Raw genomic sequence first — 16711 nt, 5'->3', positions numbered from 1 at the left:
TGAAAACTTGCAAGACACACCATGAATTTGCTGTATGGTCTGAGCAGGACTCTTCCCTCTTACAGTCTCAGTGTTTCATCCATGGAGGGTTTGGAAACCGCTTTCTGCGATCTTCAACAAGTATCTTCTGCCTGGATGAATCTCAGGTTGACACTGAGAACTATGGCAGTGCTGGCATTTGATGCAAGCCTGAGATAGCTCCTGTCTAAGAAGAATGGAGAAACGGCTTGCCAAGATGGAAAGGGAGCCTCAGAGAGCCGTTCATAAGTCCAACCCTCATTCCACACACTCACCATATTAATTTCAGCTTGTTGGTAGTCTTCAAGAGATTAGGACGGTACCTTGTGTCCTTATGGAGGGTCTATGAACAGGGGTAGATGGCTAGTGGACAGACCTAGATGGAGGATGGCATGGAACAGACGCCTCTAGATCGTTGCCTCTCCTGACTTGGAACTGAAGAGTTTCTCTAGATGTGCTCTCTCATCGCCACAACGTGGGACCAATTGTCACGTGTATAGAATGTGAGCATTGTGGAAGCCGACAGTGGGCCAAGTGCGGGGAAGTGGTTACAGAACAGCTTAAGTAGGCTTGGGAGCTGCAGGAAGGGCCCAGAAAGAACCTGCCCTCCTTGGAGGTTGCTTTCCAAACAGCTATGGTACTTGTGCAGGAAGGATTACAAGATTCTATTCTAGAAACGCAAGCTGGGACCACCCTGGCCAATGATTAATATATGTCTCTCTATTCTCTCACTCTGTAAAAATTAAACGTGGGAAGGGCACAGAGGATCAAATGCATAGGCATATGTCTTCTCCTACCAAAGCAACCTATGAAGAGCCCTCAAACCATTTGGGAGGGCCACAAAGGAAGAAGCTTGGTTTCATGCCTTCTACCATCTGGGCCACAGCCATAGTTCTGTTCTCTTCTTTTGTTTCTGAGACAGGGGTTTGCTACCTTTTCTCTGGGTCTGTCTTGAACTGGCTCTCCTCCTGCTTCTGTCTCCTGAGTTGCTGGGATGGCAGACATGTATGGTCATGCCTATTTATGACATAGGATTTTCAAGTTGGGAAAGCAAACTTCATTTTGTTTTATGTTATTTACTTAGTCATTGATGTATTTATTTCCTTGCTGAGGATTAGACCCAGGGGTCTCCTGGATGTTAGGCAAATAGCCATTGACCCATAGTTTATTGAGGAACATAAATCATCAATGTGTTCTTATTAGATTCACAAACTCCTTCTGGTTGGTTTTATTCATTTCCTAGTACAGTCGACTGAGCATTGAGTATCTGGCATGGTATATAAAAATCCACATACTACTTGACCATTAGTACCTCATGGCTATCATTCTAGCCACTGAGGAATTTGAGATACAGAGGATGGCAGATGAAGACTAGCACAAAAGTCTAAGAGACTTCATCTCTAATTAGCCATCAAAAATCCAGCCTAGAGACAGGTGCCAGTGGTTCAGGCCTGTAATCCTAGCTACTCAGGAAGTTGAGGTCCAAGGATCATAGTTTGAAGCTAGACTAGGCAGAAAAGTCTGTGAGACTCTTATCCTAATTAACTACAAAAGAAGGAAGGAAGGAAGGAAGGAAGGAAGGAAGGAAGGAAGGAAGGAAGGAAGGAAGGAAGGAAAGAAGAAAGGAAAAGAAAAGAAAGAAAAAAAGCTAGAATTAGAGCTGTGCCTCAGGTGGTAGAGAGCTAAGCTTAAGTACAAAAGCTCAGGGACAATGCCCAGGCCCTGAGTTCAAGCCTCAGGACTGACACACAATCTATCCTGGAGTTGTAATTTAGATGGTATAGTTCTAGCCAAGCATGCAGAGGGCCCTGAATTCAAACCCCACTAATATAAAAAACAAAACAATCCCCCAAAATTTATATATTTAAAGTAAAACATCAAACTGGGTATATGTTTGTGAAATCAAAGAATTAAAAAAAATAAATATTTGGTGTGTGATTAAGTAGCTTCAACCCCTCCCCCCACCAAATACTTTAAAGACTAATAATTTTTAATTCAGGAAAAAGAATCTAATCTTTCACGGTTTCTTCGGGAGTAATTTTCTGGACTGTCTTTAAATTGGACATTTCTTTGTCCTTTTCTACCCTTTGTGCTGTCCAGAACATTTACAGATTTCGTTTCCTAATATATTTACAAGACAGGTAGACATAAAAAAGTCCTCATTTCAATGAGCTTCTTAGACTAGCTTTTAAGTCCTTTTACAAGACAGTTGCAAATTGTAATGCTATAAATTTGCTTGGGTCCCTGTGGGGCTGTTCAGTCACTAAATTTCCATCTCTAGGGGGCCTCCATGGAACGAAACTTAATATATCAAACAATCAGATTCCCTTTTCTTCCTAAGCCATTTGCACACTAGGGAGTTTGTCTCTCCATGCAGTAGTTAAAAAAAAAGTTATCAGATAGATTTTAGGAGTGAGGGATGGGGGACTGATAGAAGTTTTTCATTTCAAGAAAAATTAAATTTGATTTATACTGGTTTATAAAACAAGGATTAAGATATTTCATACAGGGTGGTGTGAAGGCAGCTGCTAATCCGTAGTTTGCTGTGATACAGCTATAAATATTATGTGAGCCTTAAACAAGGATGGAGGAAGGTAAGAGACCATAATCAGAGACAAGGAAACGAAGTTTCCTCTAGAACTCCATTAACAGGACTCTTGCTTTTCTTCCAGTAACCAAGGCTGTGTCTTGTCCCTGCTCCTATCAGGGGGTGAAATTCATCCTGCTGGGAGCTCCACTGTGAAGGCTGGCTTAAGGCTCAAAATAGAAAACATAAACTTGACTTGCAAAATGGACTTCACAGTTACTTTCAAAACATATTCGTCTTGCCAACCCAAGCATGCTCACCACCCACAGAAGCTCGACTATTTTAATACTAGCTTCTTCCTACCCATATGTGCTGGAAAAGACCACAGAAACAAGCCCAACAAGAACTCCACACGGATTCACAAATTCTAACACTGTTATCTATTGCAGTGATTCTGCCCAAATCGCTAACCAGTGATTTTTATTTTTCCAGAATTCTCATCAGTGTCTTCTAGGGCTTTCCGTGACTCATCTAGCCCCTAACCACAGCTCTGACTCTTTTTCTGACTCCTGCTTTCAGCTTCCTCAATTTGAAATGGCTCATGCTGCATTTGCACTGCTTCCTGGTTGGAGGAAGTGACTGTGTCTCACTCTGGCGGTAGGTGTACGGCTAGAGGTTCCTGCTTGGGGGACTTTTACACCTGAAATCAAGGTCAGAGAGAATATGGTTGAAAATAGGCGTTGGATCAGACAAGTGAAGAGCTGTAAGGAAGCAAAGACCTAAGGGCAGGAAATGTGGATTAAAGAAAGTTAAGAAAGCAAGATAAACGAGTGATGGGTTTTCTGGATAGGATGGGTTTCTTATATTTTCAGAAATGTTGTAGGATATGAGCTTGATGAATTACTGAGAAGTGGAAGGCAGAGATTCACACTGTCAGAAGAGTATCCTGATCCTTTTCTTTTCCTTTCTTTCTTTCTTTTCCTTTCTTTCTTTCTTTTCCTTTCTTTCTTTCTTTTCCTTTCTTTCTTTCTTTCTTTCTTTCTTTCTTTCTTTCTTTCTTTCTTTCTTTCTTTCTTTCTTTCTTTCTTTCTTTCTTTCTTTCTTCTTCCCTTTCTTCCCTTTCTTCCTTCCTTTCTTCCTTCCCTTTCTTTCTTTCTTTCCTTCTTTCTTTCCTTCTTTCTTTCTTTCTTTCTTTCTTTCTTTCTTTCTTTCTTTCTTTCTTTCTTTCTTTCTTTCTTTCTCTTTCTTCTTTCTTTCTTTCTTTCTTTTTGGTTGGTCATGGGGCCTGAACTCTGGGCTTGGGCGCTGTCCCTCAGCTCTTCAGTTCAAGGCTAGCGCTCTACCACTTGAGCTACAGCACCACTTCTAGCTTTTTCTGCTTATGTGGTGCTGAGGAATCAAACCCAGGGCCTTAGGCATGCAAGGCAAGCACTCTACCACTGAGCCACCTTCCCAGCCCTCCTGACCACTTTCTATCTCCCCCATTCCTGGTCATGAGAACTAGTTGAAGAAACTGTAAAGTCTGGCTTTAGTTACCCAAGGCAACCTGTCAGTCACAAAGGCCTCCTGGGTAACCTGAAGATACATGTTTGTTACTTACATGGAATCAAGGCTGTCCCTGACTTTTTGCTTAAATTTCCAGTAGACATTGCTACTGACATCCAAAACAAAATTTTGGATTTATTTTCTTCACTCCCCTTGACTAATCACTAACATCCACATTTTTCCTTGGAGGAAATAGAAAGTCCTTCCAGTGGTTTGTACCCAAAATTTTGGATGTATTCATTTTTTTTACCCTTGACACACTATTCCACTGGAAAAAAATCTATCTTATAAATCTATAAACCTATAGATTATATAAAACTATAGATTATCTATCTTATAAATCTATAAACCTATAGATTATCTATCTCATATCTTAAAAACTTATCTTAAAATACATTTGGAATTCGCCACATCTCATTGTTCTGTGCCCATATCCTAAACCATCTACCAGTATCTTTCACTGGATTAGGAGAGCAGCCTAGTTCCTCCTCTTCCCAGAGCTGGAATCTGCCTTTTAAGATACAAACTACATCCTATCAGGACTTTCCTGAGACCCCAAGTTCTCTCTGAATAAATGCCAAATCTTTCAAAGAGCACAGAAGTCCCCAGGGTCCAGTTCTGCTCTCCTACCACTCTTCTTAGGTTTGCAAGCTCGCCAGCTTGGCTCCCAGGTCAGGATGACTTCTTTGTGTTGACTGTTCTTTCTGTCTAGAATGTTCTTCTTACACGTTGGTAAATTCGGTTACTGTTCCCAGATCTTGCACTAGTATTCTTTTCAGTGAGGCCCATTCTGACCAGTACTTCGATCTCAGGCGTGCAAATCTTCCTTGCATTGCATAAGTGTGTCTTTCTTTCTTTCTTTCCACAACACGAAATTGTCCTAACCTAATATGTATTTTTTACTTTTACATTATATCTGTAGTTTATTGTTTGTCTTTCCTCCCCTTTCCACATAAGATGAACTTCAAATGCATACAGATCTTGGTCTGTTTTGTTGAATGATTTATCTCTACTACCTGGAAAGGTGACTGACATCTTGTCTCCTCAAGAAAGAAGCTCTGAATACATAATTCTCTGCCAGGGCATACTTGTCCTTTTCTTGTTTCCATGCTGTATTCAGAAAATAGGTAAGCCAGGAGTGGAGGTGTAACCCCATAACCTCAGCTACTCAAGAGATGGAAGCAGAGAGATCTAAATTTGAGACAAGATCAGCAAGACCTTGTCTCAAAGGCAAAGTTCAAAAATGTTTTGGGGCATGGATCAAATGGTCCAATGCTCCCCTAGGCAGTAGAAAGCCTTGGAGTTATCATTAAGTACTGAAAAAAAAGCAGCAAACAAGAAGTTAAAAAATACTCTGAGATAGTTCAGTGTGACACATACATAAATCTTCCTTCCAATGAGCTTCAGTATAGTAAAAATAAAACATCAAAATAGCAGCTGTTCCTATTATCTCTATGGTATCTCTCTTATTTGTTTATCCTTTGTTTACATTTTGTTATTGCTTCCCCTCAAAGTACAAATCAAGCTGGAATTTGTAAGGACAAAAGTAAGTGATGGGTATGTGCTTCCTTGGATGAGAGGGGGGTATTTGTGTAATTCCAGGGAAGTAGCAGTAGAGTTAGGCATCTGTGAAGCTTTGTTAGCTAGAAGGTATGCTAAGATGCATTCTTAAAGGATCATCTCCAGGGGTTACTCCTAAAAATGGCCATTTCTCTCACTTGGAGACACAGATTAAGTTTGACCTCAATGAAATCTGCAATAGATTTGAATAAAATGCATGTACTCCTATACCACATGTTCAAAAACTCAACCCAATATTAATATTTTAAAATTTCACCAGAGAAACATTTTAGATGGATTAAGGGTCCCCCATCAACATTTGGTATTCAAGTTGTTGTCCTAGAAATTACTACAAGGAGAAAATGTTTTCCATAAGTGAGTTTCTGGAGATTAAGACAAAGGTAATGACGTCCTTACAGAAGCCTAGATTGTTATTTTGAAGGACTGGATAGGCTCCCTAATCTGCCTGTTACAGAAAACTGGACAGTATAGACACCGGGATTGTCCCATTTGGGGAAACCAATAGGTTGGAAATTGAGCCATACTGGCTCTCCTAAATGTACCATGCTTTTCTCCTCAGCCCAGGGGCCATTGTGTATTCGCTTCACTTCCCCAAGCCTCATTTACTCATGGTGGTGGGGGTGGGGTGTGAGGGGTGTCCGTTCAATATCCTGCTGTCTCTATTAGAGTAGAGCATTAAAATCTCAATCTCACCTGTGCTTCTTTGGTAACAAACAATTTAAATATAATGGCTAAGGAACGTGATGTCTGAAGAGAAACAGTAATACAAAATTCAGCCTGTTTACAAAGCAGAATAAGGTGACTGGACTTATTAGAAACAGAAATTACTATCTCATTAAACCTGCTGACATGGAAAGAGGACTGGTACTAAAATCTTCCATCTACTGTGTTAACTATTAGGAGGAAACAAATGTGTCTGTGTAGAAAACAGTTGTTAAACTATGAACGTAGCATCTAAGATCAGACTTTTTAAAAAAAGAGATCTCCAAAACATTTATCTCAGCTTTTCTGATTATGACCATCACTTGCTTTAGGCCGATACAATAGCTCATGCATTCTTAATGGCTCAAAAATTAGGAGTTTTGCTATTCTTTTCAAACATATACTGTTTATACACTGTTTATATTGTTTATAACAATATTCCTGAACATGTATAGAATTACACAGTATGCTTTTTCTTTGTCTTACTATAAACACATTCATGCTTTCAAACATTATATTCTAGAGCCACCATAAACTTTAATGTTCAATTCACAGGAATGGCATTCTACTAAGCTTCAACAGATGCAAACTTATTTCAGGACAGGTTAGTTTACACATTGGTAGGGTTAGTGACATGTCTGTGAATGACAATATAGCTTACATGAAATAAGTTCATTAGAGATGTAAGATTTACACTTTGAAGCAGGTCACGCTAAAGAAGCACTAATGACATGTTTGAAAAATTGTTTAAAATTGAAATACATTTTCAAAATTAATACAATTATTACTTACAGTGAAATAGTCTTTCCTCAAAAGATTTAAAACTAGCTTAGAAAGTTACCTTAAGTTATTAGGTTAATTTCAAGTCATAGTTAAGTGTAGTATGTTTGCCAACAAAGTAGTTCAAATTGCAGTGTTAAACATTGTCTTGAAAGGCAATTTTAAAAGTATGCAAAGGTAGTCCACATGATACTATAATATTAAATATAAAATTTGTATCTTTCTACTCTTGAGAGTTCAATTGATGTTTTTTTTAAAATGAAAATCTCCTTCCCAGATTTGCAAAAACTAAGTAAGGTTTTATTTTTTCAGTATCTTTACATGTGTATTTTGCAAGCAGGGTCAATTATTCCAAATATTTCATGTCAGTGAATCCCCATTTGTACACTGACAATTGCAAAATTTCTTTGTGTTCTAAAAGAGATCTTTGGAAGGTACAATGTGCAGACTGAGTATTGACAGAGACAGAAGGAGAGAAGACATCTTAGGAACATAGAAGGCAAAGGAAAATTAAACTGTCAGACTCAAAGATGTATGGTATCCATAAAGTGGAACATAGAATTAAAACCCCTTTTGTACAACTATTTAAAGATGACAAATAAATAAATAATAAGTATTTATCAGGATTCCGCTATCCTTACACTTACTGTTCCACTATGATTGAGCTGTAGCATGATGCACACATTCTTTGAAGGAGCCTGATCAAGGCTAAGGTGACACTATCGGTACTTCCACTGTGTGTGTGTGTGTGTGTGTGTGTGTGTGTGTGTGTGTGTGTGTGTGAGTGAGTGTGTGTATGCATAGTTCTCCCACAGGTGCTGCCACATCTAATACCACAAATGCATCATAATAAACAGCTCTCGATTATCCCATGCTTTGTCTCTTTGATTCTTCCCTTTTCTGTTGGGCATTTCCCTTGTTCTGCAAGAGAATCTTGAACAGGAAAAACCCAAACAGCCCGAGGCCCCGCATGCACATGGCTTACCTGTCGATGATGGCACACATATCAATGCTGACATTCGCAAAACTTCCTGGCTTTCTTTGTGCCACTTCATATAAATTCACCAGCTGATCATCTACTTGGATGAGTTGCATGCATCCTTGGAATGAGGGCTGAAGGGTAGAGTGACTTGAGTTACTCATCTGGTTCAGAAAACCTGCGAAACAAGCGGCAGGAAGGTTACAATCAGCACCCAATACACTTTATGGAGCGAATTGTGCATATCAAATCTTCCCACAGCCATCATGTCCAACTACAGGTGTCTTTGAACCTTATGGTAGTCATGTTTGTTGCATAAGACATTTGAGAATGTGACATGATTTTGAGGAAGAAGTCAGGGTTCACCTGTTATGAGCTACAAGGCAATTGTCTGTCTCAGATCTTCTGTCATTTGAATTTTCTCTTTTGTATGTTTCCCGCGCTGTCCATCTCCCACTTGATTTCTAAGGATCACAGGTTTTAACTGAGCCTGCCTTCAGAAGTCAAGCATGAAACTTCAGAACTTTATAAACTCCCCAGCTTGCTTTCTCTTCTTAGTTAGCATATTGCCATTTGGGGGTCATGGCCTCACTTTGCAGCCCAGGTTGGATTTTTGAACTCACGACCCTTGTCTTCCTACCTGTCACCTCCTGAAGCTACTTTATATGGCAGCTATATAGATGTTAACAGATGGAACTACTATAAAAAAAGCAAGTGAATAACAAGACAAAAATTTCATAATAAATATAATTGATTCGATGAGAAAATAGAATATGCATAAACCAAGCTTGAAACCAGACTGTGAGAATTTTATTGCTAAATAATTTTAAAACAGTAATACCAATCAGTTACTATTATGGCTTTTCAATAAAAAAATAAAATTGTAATTGTTCATAATATGTGAGGCATAAGGGAATGATATTACTTGTTCGCATTAAGTACCTCTAGAAGGTCCCCAAAATGTCTGCTTGCCATATTGATGCCTGTACCAAATTTTCCTAGTGAACAATTTTAAATTGTACTCATTAGTCTGTTTATAAATGTAGTTATTTATAAATTCACTGCTTTTAACACTTTAGATAAAAAATAATTTATATACAAAACAGATTGGAACCAACATATGCCATTAAGTGAGCAAAAGTGGATTTTCAATAAAAATAGATATAAATCATTAAGGGATTTAAAAATATGATTCATTTTCTTTGATCAATAGTAATAATTTAGAATATTAAACACTTGCTTTTGTCTTCAAGGCATTGTCATTCAGAGAGTATACACCAAAGTATGTGCGGTAAGTCTGACTTATTCCTGGATTTATTTCATGTAGTTTTGACCAACTTTTGATCAAAATACAATAAAATTTTTTTAAAAGACTAAAAGACAGAATATTTAAATTTGCATACATGCATTACATTCTCTGCTGGTATGGAGAAATGCCCATTTTCAAATTTATTGTTAGTTGTGTTTAAAACATTGTGTGACCTGCTCTTTATTTTGTAAAAACACGCTTCCTAAGGAGCTATGGTGTCCAGAGTGCAAGGTGCAAGTTGCAGTCCGCTTCCCAAAGGATATCTGAGGGCTTTTAATTAAGGGATCAAGTGAAAATTTTTTAGCGATTTTGAAAGACAACATGTTCTGCAGTGGAAGTTGGATGGTGTTGTAGGAAAGATGAGTGAAATATCTGCAGTCTTTGAAGTAAAGAGTGTGGAATAAGATTTAGGATTTGGTGCAGTATTTAGGTATACAATAGTAACTTTGGTGATAGTTCTGCAGCCTACTCTCTGTGGTTTCAAGTTACAGATGCTGAGACCTACTGTACAGATGGCATAGTTCAAACAGAGTATTGAACTCCATGCACTCTACATACCCATCATGTCTCTTCAAATAAATACCTGCAGACACCAGGATGTCACTCTATAATTTTCCTTCAGTACTATAATGAAAAAGTAAAATCACATTTGAATGACATTCTCACTTTAAAAATCTGAGGCTCTATGTCAATACAGCAATGAACAGATAACTTGGTACTGGAATATAGTTTGATGTGTATGCATGGGTGTGTGTTATTTTCTAAGCCATGTTTATTTGTTTGCATTGACAGTCCTTTTAGGAAAATGCTGATCTTATATACGTGGTCTATTTAGAATAGTTGTATGCATACATTTGATTTTCAATTGTCTAATCAAGGCAAAGTGGAATGAGGTTTAATGTCTAAATTTAGCATGGAGAAAACACCCAGCTGTAACTATGGCTCGCTTATAGGAAGATTATCTTTGTTTTTTTTGTGTGTGAGGACTTGGGATTCTCTAAATTCCCATTAACTTTGAAAAATTTCAAAATAAGATCTATTTCACAAGAGTGGGAACTCTGAAGCAGAGCAGCTGCATGAACATGGATGACTGTAGATTGGGTGTAATCAAGTTCACAAAATAAGCCTTCCTATGTCACTCACAACAACAGTAGGTTTGTTCTTGATAGTTTCAAAGTCTGAAACTGTCAGTCGTCTCACTTTCCTTCATGAGATATACTGGAGGGAAAGGCAACATGACAAACTTCTACATATCCATTAGGACTGACGCTTTTTTTGGTCTCTTCTTCTACTATCCCTAAAGTTTCTAAGATGGATCCCATTAACTTCTGCCTGTGGGTATTTGTGCCCTTTTGCAGTCTTCTGGCAACTTCAATCAGGGCTGACTTCTGCAAATGATGTAAAGTTGTGCAAAGTCAGGCACCATTGGCTCACGCCTGTAATCTTAATGAGAGCAAATCAGGAGACAACACCTGGGGGTTCATGGTTCAAAGCTAGCCCAAACAGAAAAGTCTGTGAGAGTCCATCTCCAATCATCCAGAACCGTTCAATACTAGAGGAGTGGCTCAAGTAATAACACACTAGCCATGAGCAAGGAAGTGGAATAAGAAGGCCCTGAATCCAAGTGTGTCTGCACACACACACACACACACACACACACACACACACACACACACACACACACACACACACAAATTTAAATGGTGACATCCAAGGCTGGCTACCCTCCTAATCTTTGTGCTGGAAAATCAGCACCATGAACTGGAACAGTATTGGATTGGGGAAAGACCTATGAAAGACAATAAAAGATGAACATGTTTGCAAATCTGTTTGTGGAGGTGCTTTGTATGCAGCGATAAGTAATGAGTAGATAAGTTGGTATTGGGAGAAAATCAAACCTCAAACCTCACAAGCACCGATTTGGGGCCCGGAGAGTATAAATAAGCTGGAGAGGCCTTAAGAAATCTCTTGGCCAGAAGCCTAATGATCCTGAAGAGGTTCATCAGTAACAGTTTAACCTAAGGTAAGAAAAATGTTACCATAAATGGAAAGCATGTCTTCTTGTTATGTTATGGAGAAGAATTTATTGATATCTTTGGCTACAATATGGAAAGAAAACAGATTATGACATGTCCAGGAAGCATATTTAAATTGTCATTTGGTATTACAATAGCTAATCTCTATTGATAAAGAAGGACATAGAAGATTATGGAAGCATATTTTGGAGTAGCTTTGAGAGGATTAGCTAAAGCCTGCCCTCCATGTAGGTAGTACCATCCCATAGGACGTAAAGGGGAAAAGGAGATATCCAGCTAAAATGCCAGAAATAGATGAATTTATAAAAATGTTCCCAATTTCCATCTGTCTGGGTGATGAACAATGCAATTAAAAAAAAATCCCTCACTGGCAAAGATCAAATGCCAGAAAGTCATGGCATAATGATAACAAGGAGACATGAATGTAAACTCTATGCTACCACCTCAGAAGCTCTGTCATGATTTGGCAGCTAACAATTAGGAGACACCAAAGATCCTCATTTTATTTAATGGCGCAAACTTGAAAAACATTCATAGGAATCCCATTCATTTTGAGGAGAACAAGATTGGCAATATCACCACTAGTTTGTTGAAAGGATCATGAACGGTACAATTTGAGAGGAAACTTTTAGACTTAAATGGTAGAGTTAAGATCTAAAGAGCAGAGCAAGGAACCACAGAAAGCTATTTCCAAGATGTAGTGAAGACCCAATGCTAATCAAAGAACTACCAATGTATTCTAGTTTTGATTTCAAAACTGTTTCTTATTTCCTCTACGTTGAATCCGAGTCTAAATTAGTTTCTCTATGCCTATCTTTCCACTGGACATTGGGTATATGGTAGGTATAAAATCTGTTCATCAGTCTTCACATAGAAAGAAGCTTCCTTTGAAGAACTAAACCCCAAAAAATCCACTTTCTCTGGAAATCTCCCAGGAGAGTTTTTTTTTTTTATCTGACTTGACTTAGATAAGTTACATAACAATAAATAATTTTTACAGATTACAATGAACTAATTTGATATTACTTTCTCATATTTTTCATTTGTTTTGTTTTTATTTTATTTTGGTGTCTATTTTGGGACTTGAACTCAAGGCCCTGATACTCTGTCTGAAGTTCTTTTGCTCAAGGCTAATAACACTCTACCACTTGGGGACTTTTTTGTGTGATTATTGGAGTTAAGAGACTTATAAACTTTTTCCCAGACTGGATTTGAACTGCAGTCCTCAGATTTCAGCCTCCTGATCTAGGATTATGGGCATGAACCACTGGTGACTGGTTCTAAAGAGTTTTAAGAATTAGAATACACATATGAACTAATAAAAGAAATTCTACCCAGTCCTACAAAACAAGTAGAATCCAAACAATCTCCTTAGAGTTAACAGTGAGCTAAAGACACTGAGATTTTGATACTAAAAGTCCTTGGTAATCTAACTTCTTTTGAAACACAGGGAAACAAACTTCTTATTTTCAGTTTTGTTTATGGATGAATATAAACTCAATAAAATCACCAGCATATTGGTGTCTGTGTATGATGGTTAAATTTAATTGCCAAATTGATTGGATTAAGGTAGGGCTGCAAGATTGGTGTGTATCTCTGTGTGTCTCTGAGGACATTCCCAGAGAGAACTGACAGACATGGGGGGGGGGGGGCGGGGAGACGGTGCAGGGGAAGTTGGGAAAGAACCTCCCAGAATGTGGGCAACACCTCTAGGTAGGAGTGGAGATAGAATAGAAGCAGAAAAAGAAAGAATTGAATCAGCACATGCAGACTCTATTCTTCCTAAACAGATGCATCCTTTATGCCTTCTGTTGCCCAGGAGTATCAGACTCCAGCCTCTCCACCCTCCCAACCCAGACTTGCAACCAGCTGTCTCCAGGGAGCTTCCGCACCTTCGGCCTGGGCCTCTGCTCTGCTCCTCGGTTCCCATCGATCGGAAGCTCCCATCTTATTGCACTGAACAATCACAGGGATCTCAGGGTCTCTGGTGGGCCGGCAGCCAGTCTGACTTTCACACTGAGTCTAACTGTGTGAGCCCATGCACTGAAGCTCCTTTTATGATTGTATTTATACAATTGGCTCTGATCACGACGGACATGCTGTGATGCTTTCAGGGGCTGCTTGAACGCTCAGCATTTAACTTGCTTAGAAGATTAATAGTGGGATTGTTTGCAGATACAAGTTTGGAGCTAGGATTTTGAGGGGTCAGAAATGAATAGATGTAAAATGCAAATAAAGCAAAATTTAATGAAAAGATGATCAAGTTAGTGGGGAGGTAACATAAAGAGGTAAAACTGTTGTATGCTTTTGGCTCAGAGATTTACATTTAAGCCTATGGATTTTGATGTAAAAGTACAGTGAATATATGGTTTGTGTGATTGGATTTTATGGGTGAACAACGTGCTATCATAGCCGTGGCAAAATGGAGTCTTGTCAGTCTAGCCCTCATCTTGCCATCAGTAACTGCAAACTTCCCCTTCATATAGGATCAGTGGAATTATGTTGCATTATTGAAATGTTTGAGATTTCTGTTTTAAGCTTTATCACATAAAAGCTCCATATCTGATTTGAAGTCCACTCAGTTTATTATTCTTGCTGACAAAAGGATTTTCTGAGTGTTCAAGGTCTTAAAATTTTAATTCAGAAATATGTCAGTGAGAAACATGCTGACATTTGCACTGACATTAGAATGCCAATCTAAACTGTTGTAAGTTATAATGTTAATCCGATGGAACAGAAAAAGCAAACAATAGATACGAGGCTGGAAAACTCATGTGGGTCCATGAGGTTTCTCTATTCACATTTACTTTAAAGTTAGGAAGCTTGGACGATTAGAGAGAGGTTAGCAGAATGCTACAAAGATGTTAAGGACAACTTCGAATCTGCTTTCCAATATAATCTTGGAAGATTGTTCAAAGTATCTACCAACCACTGCTATTATCCGAGTCTTCATGAAGGACTCAGGCAAAATCACGTGAGCAGGGACAAGAAAACAAGTCTTGGGATTGAGTTTATAGCAAATGCTAAGTAGAGTGGACCAGAAGTGAGCTTTGTGATGATTGGTAACTACCATTGAGAGCACTAATACAGGATGCTGTGTACCATGTGTAGCTGGGTACAGGACAGGTTAATTGAGCACATAAATAAATACAGTGAGGCAAGTGAAAGCCAGGTTACAATGTCAGAGAGGATGGAACAAATATGGCACATGAGAAAGAACGAACAGACTTTATAGGCTTGGGTGGGAATTTAATCCATAAGTTTGAACTTGGCATTTTCTAGATTGGTAAACATATAGAATGAAGTATATATTTAGAGAGAGATATGCATATGTGGTTATTATATTGAAAATTCCGTCATCCTCCGAGAAGCATCTGGAAGTGGAGTCACCTCAGAGGCAAGGAATATTCCTTGACCTTGATCTGGGCATCACTACTGTCTAAAACCAGGACTCCTGAGAAAAATGGTGCATTGCAGAACTGAGAGCATGTGCAGAGTGACTCTTGAAGATTTTGTTGCATTGTAAAGAAGTGAGAGGGCTGCTAGAAAGCTAGATCCATGACAGAATACAAAGCAAGCAGCTTAAAATGGCTTCTTCTGGCCTAATTGAAGACAGCTGGAGTATAAAATGCATTATTGGCATGCTCAAAAAACATGTCAAGAAGATGTGGGGAAGAGGAAGAAAGAAAAAGTTACAATCATAACCCAGTGGACAAGCATCTATCAGATGATCTGTGTAATAGTGAATAAATAATATAGCTCCTTGCTAACTTGTGGATGATTCAAGTTATTTTTCAGACAGGGTCTTATGCTTTTGGATGGTGCTCATTTAAGGCATTGATTCTCCTACCTCTACCTACTGCCTAGCTGGGATTGTAGGCATGTACCACCATGCCTGGCCTGAAATGATGCTTCATATCCCACTTTCCTTTTCTTCTGGGCACTGTTTGAGTCACTCAGAGGTTCTCTGATCACTGGTTGAATAACACTTTTTTTTTCCTGACTGTCTTAGTAGAAGAAGCTAACGTAGAGGAGATGAATGAGAGATGTTTAACAGGAAAACTCAATTGGTCTATCTATCTAGTCCTGTCCATCATATAGACGCACTGCACATAGAGAGAGATGAGTAGAATAACTCTTAGATCTCTCGCTGAATAACTAGATTGATGCTGATGGGGAGAACACTGGGAAGCAGCGGGTCTTCAGGCAGCTAGACAAGGGTATTGAATGTTCTGATGAGTGAAGGGCTGGGACTCGCCCAGCCTAGAGTACTTCAGGGGATCCAAGATGGAGGGCCCAGTACCCAGCTTCATATCCACATCGGTGTGTGGTCAGGAGAGGTCAGGATCTGCGAAAGATCCAAAGGCCTTGGGCTGCAATTGCCTGAAGGAATTGTGTGGCTCACTAAGTGAAGAGGGCCAAGGTTAGAGCTTTAGGAATCAACTGTAAATCAAAGACAGAGGATAGGAAAATGAGCCCACGAAGAAAACGGAGACAGAAGCAGGAGCAAAACCTCAGCGATGACGTGAAGCAGGGATCCGGATGATCATCTGAGGGGTTGATTGTGCAATCTGAGTTGCCTCGGCACACAGGGCTGGTCCTGGGTTTACATTTGAGTCTATGAAGCTGCAGAAGTGTGCTGTGGGGTTACAAACACAGTTCTGAAAGGAAGACGGGAGGGTGTACAAGCTGGAGTGGGGTGTAGGGAGCCTAGCACCCATAATCCAGGAGTTCACCAATAACAGGGTAACTTCTTTGCAGGTAATTATTGAGTCAATTAATTTGTGTGTGTGTGTGTGGGGTGGGGACAGTTAGAGGTGTCCTGGGTGCTGTCCCTGAGCTTTCTGTGCTCAAGGTTAGGACTTTATCACTTGGGCCCATAGCTCCATTTCTGGTTATATTGGTGGTTCATTGGAAATAAGAACCTCATGGGCTTTCCTGCCCAGGCTGGCTTTGAACTGTGATCCTCAAATGTCAGCCTTCTGGGTGGATAGTTCAGTTTAATGATGCAACTGACATAACTCAATTGCCAGCCTTATTCACATCTAAATGTAAGTTACTTTTCTTTATAACATTTATGTTAACTGCTTCCTTATAATGGATGTGGATAAGATAGAGAGCCAAGTATGTTTCCCTCTGAGTCTTGGGTATTGTTTAAATTATTTGTGCTTTGTGTTCTCTGGTTCTTTATCCAGGAAGAAGACAAATTACAGTTTGTGAGCAGCACAGGAAAC

The 16711-nt window shown here is 39.2% G+C and overlaps 1 protein-coding gene across 1 annotated transcript in view; it reads right to left on the bottom strand.

The window, feature by feature from the left end:
• Cntnap2 (contactin associated protein 2) overlaps positions 1-16711 on the bottom strand; it is a 1671549-nt gene that overhangs the window by 732699 nt on the left and 922139 nt on the right. The window contains exon 10 of the mRNA XM_069996967.1: positions 8139-8310. Coding sequence (XP_069853068.1) covers positions 8139-8310 — 172 coding nt within the window. The remainder of the gene's footprint in view (positions 1-8138; positions 8311-16711) is intronic.

Source organism: Dipodomys merriami, unplaced genomic scaffold (assembly GCF_024711535.1).
Source record: "Dipodomys merriami isolate MVZ:Mamm:240054 unplaced genomic scaffold, mDipMer1.0.p SCAF_5, whole genome shotgun sequence".
Lineage (NCBI taxonomy): Eukaryota > Metazoa > Chordata > Mammalia > Rodentia > Heteromyidae > Dipodomys > Dipodomys merriami.
This window is presented reverse-complemented; position numbering and strand designations above follow the sequence as displayed.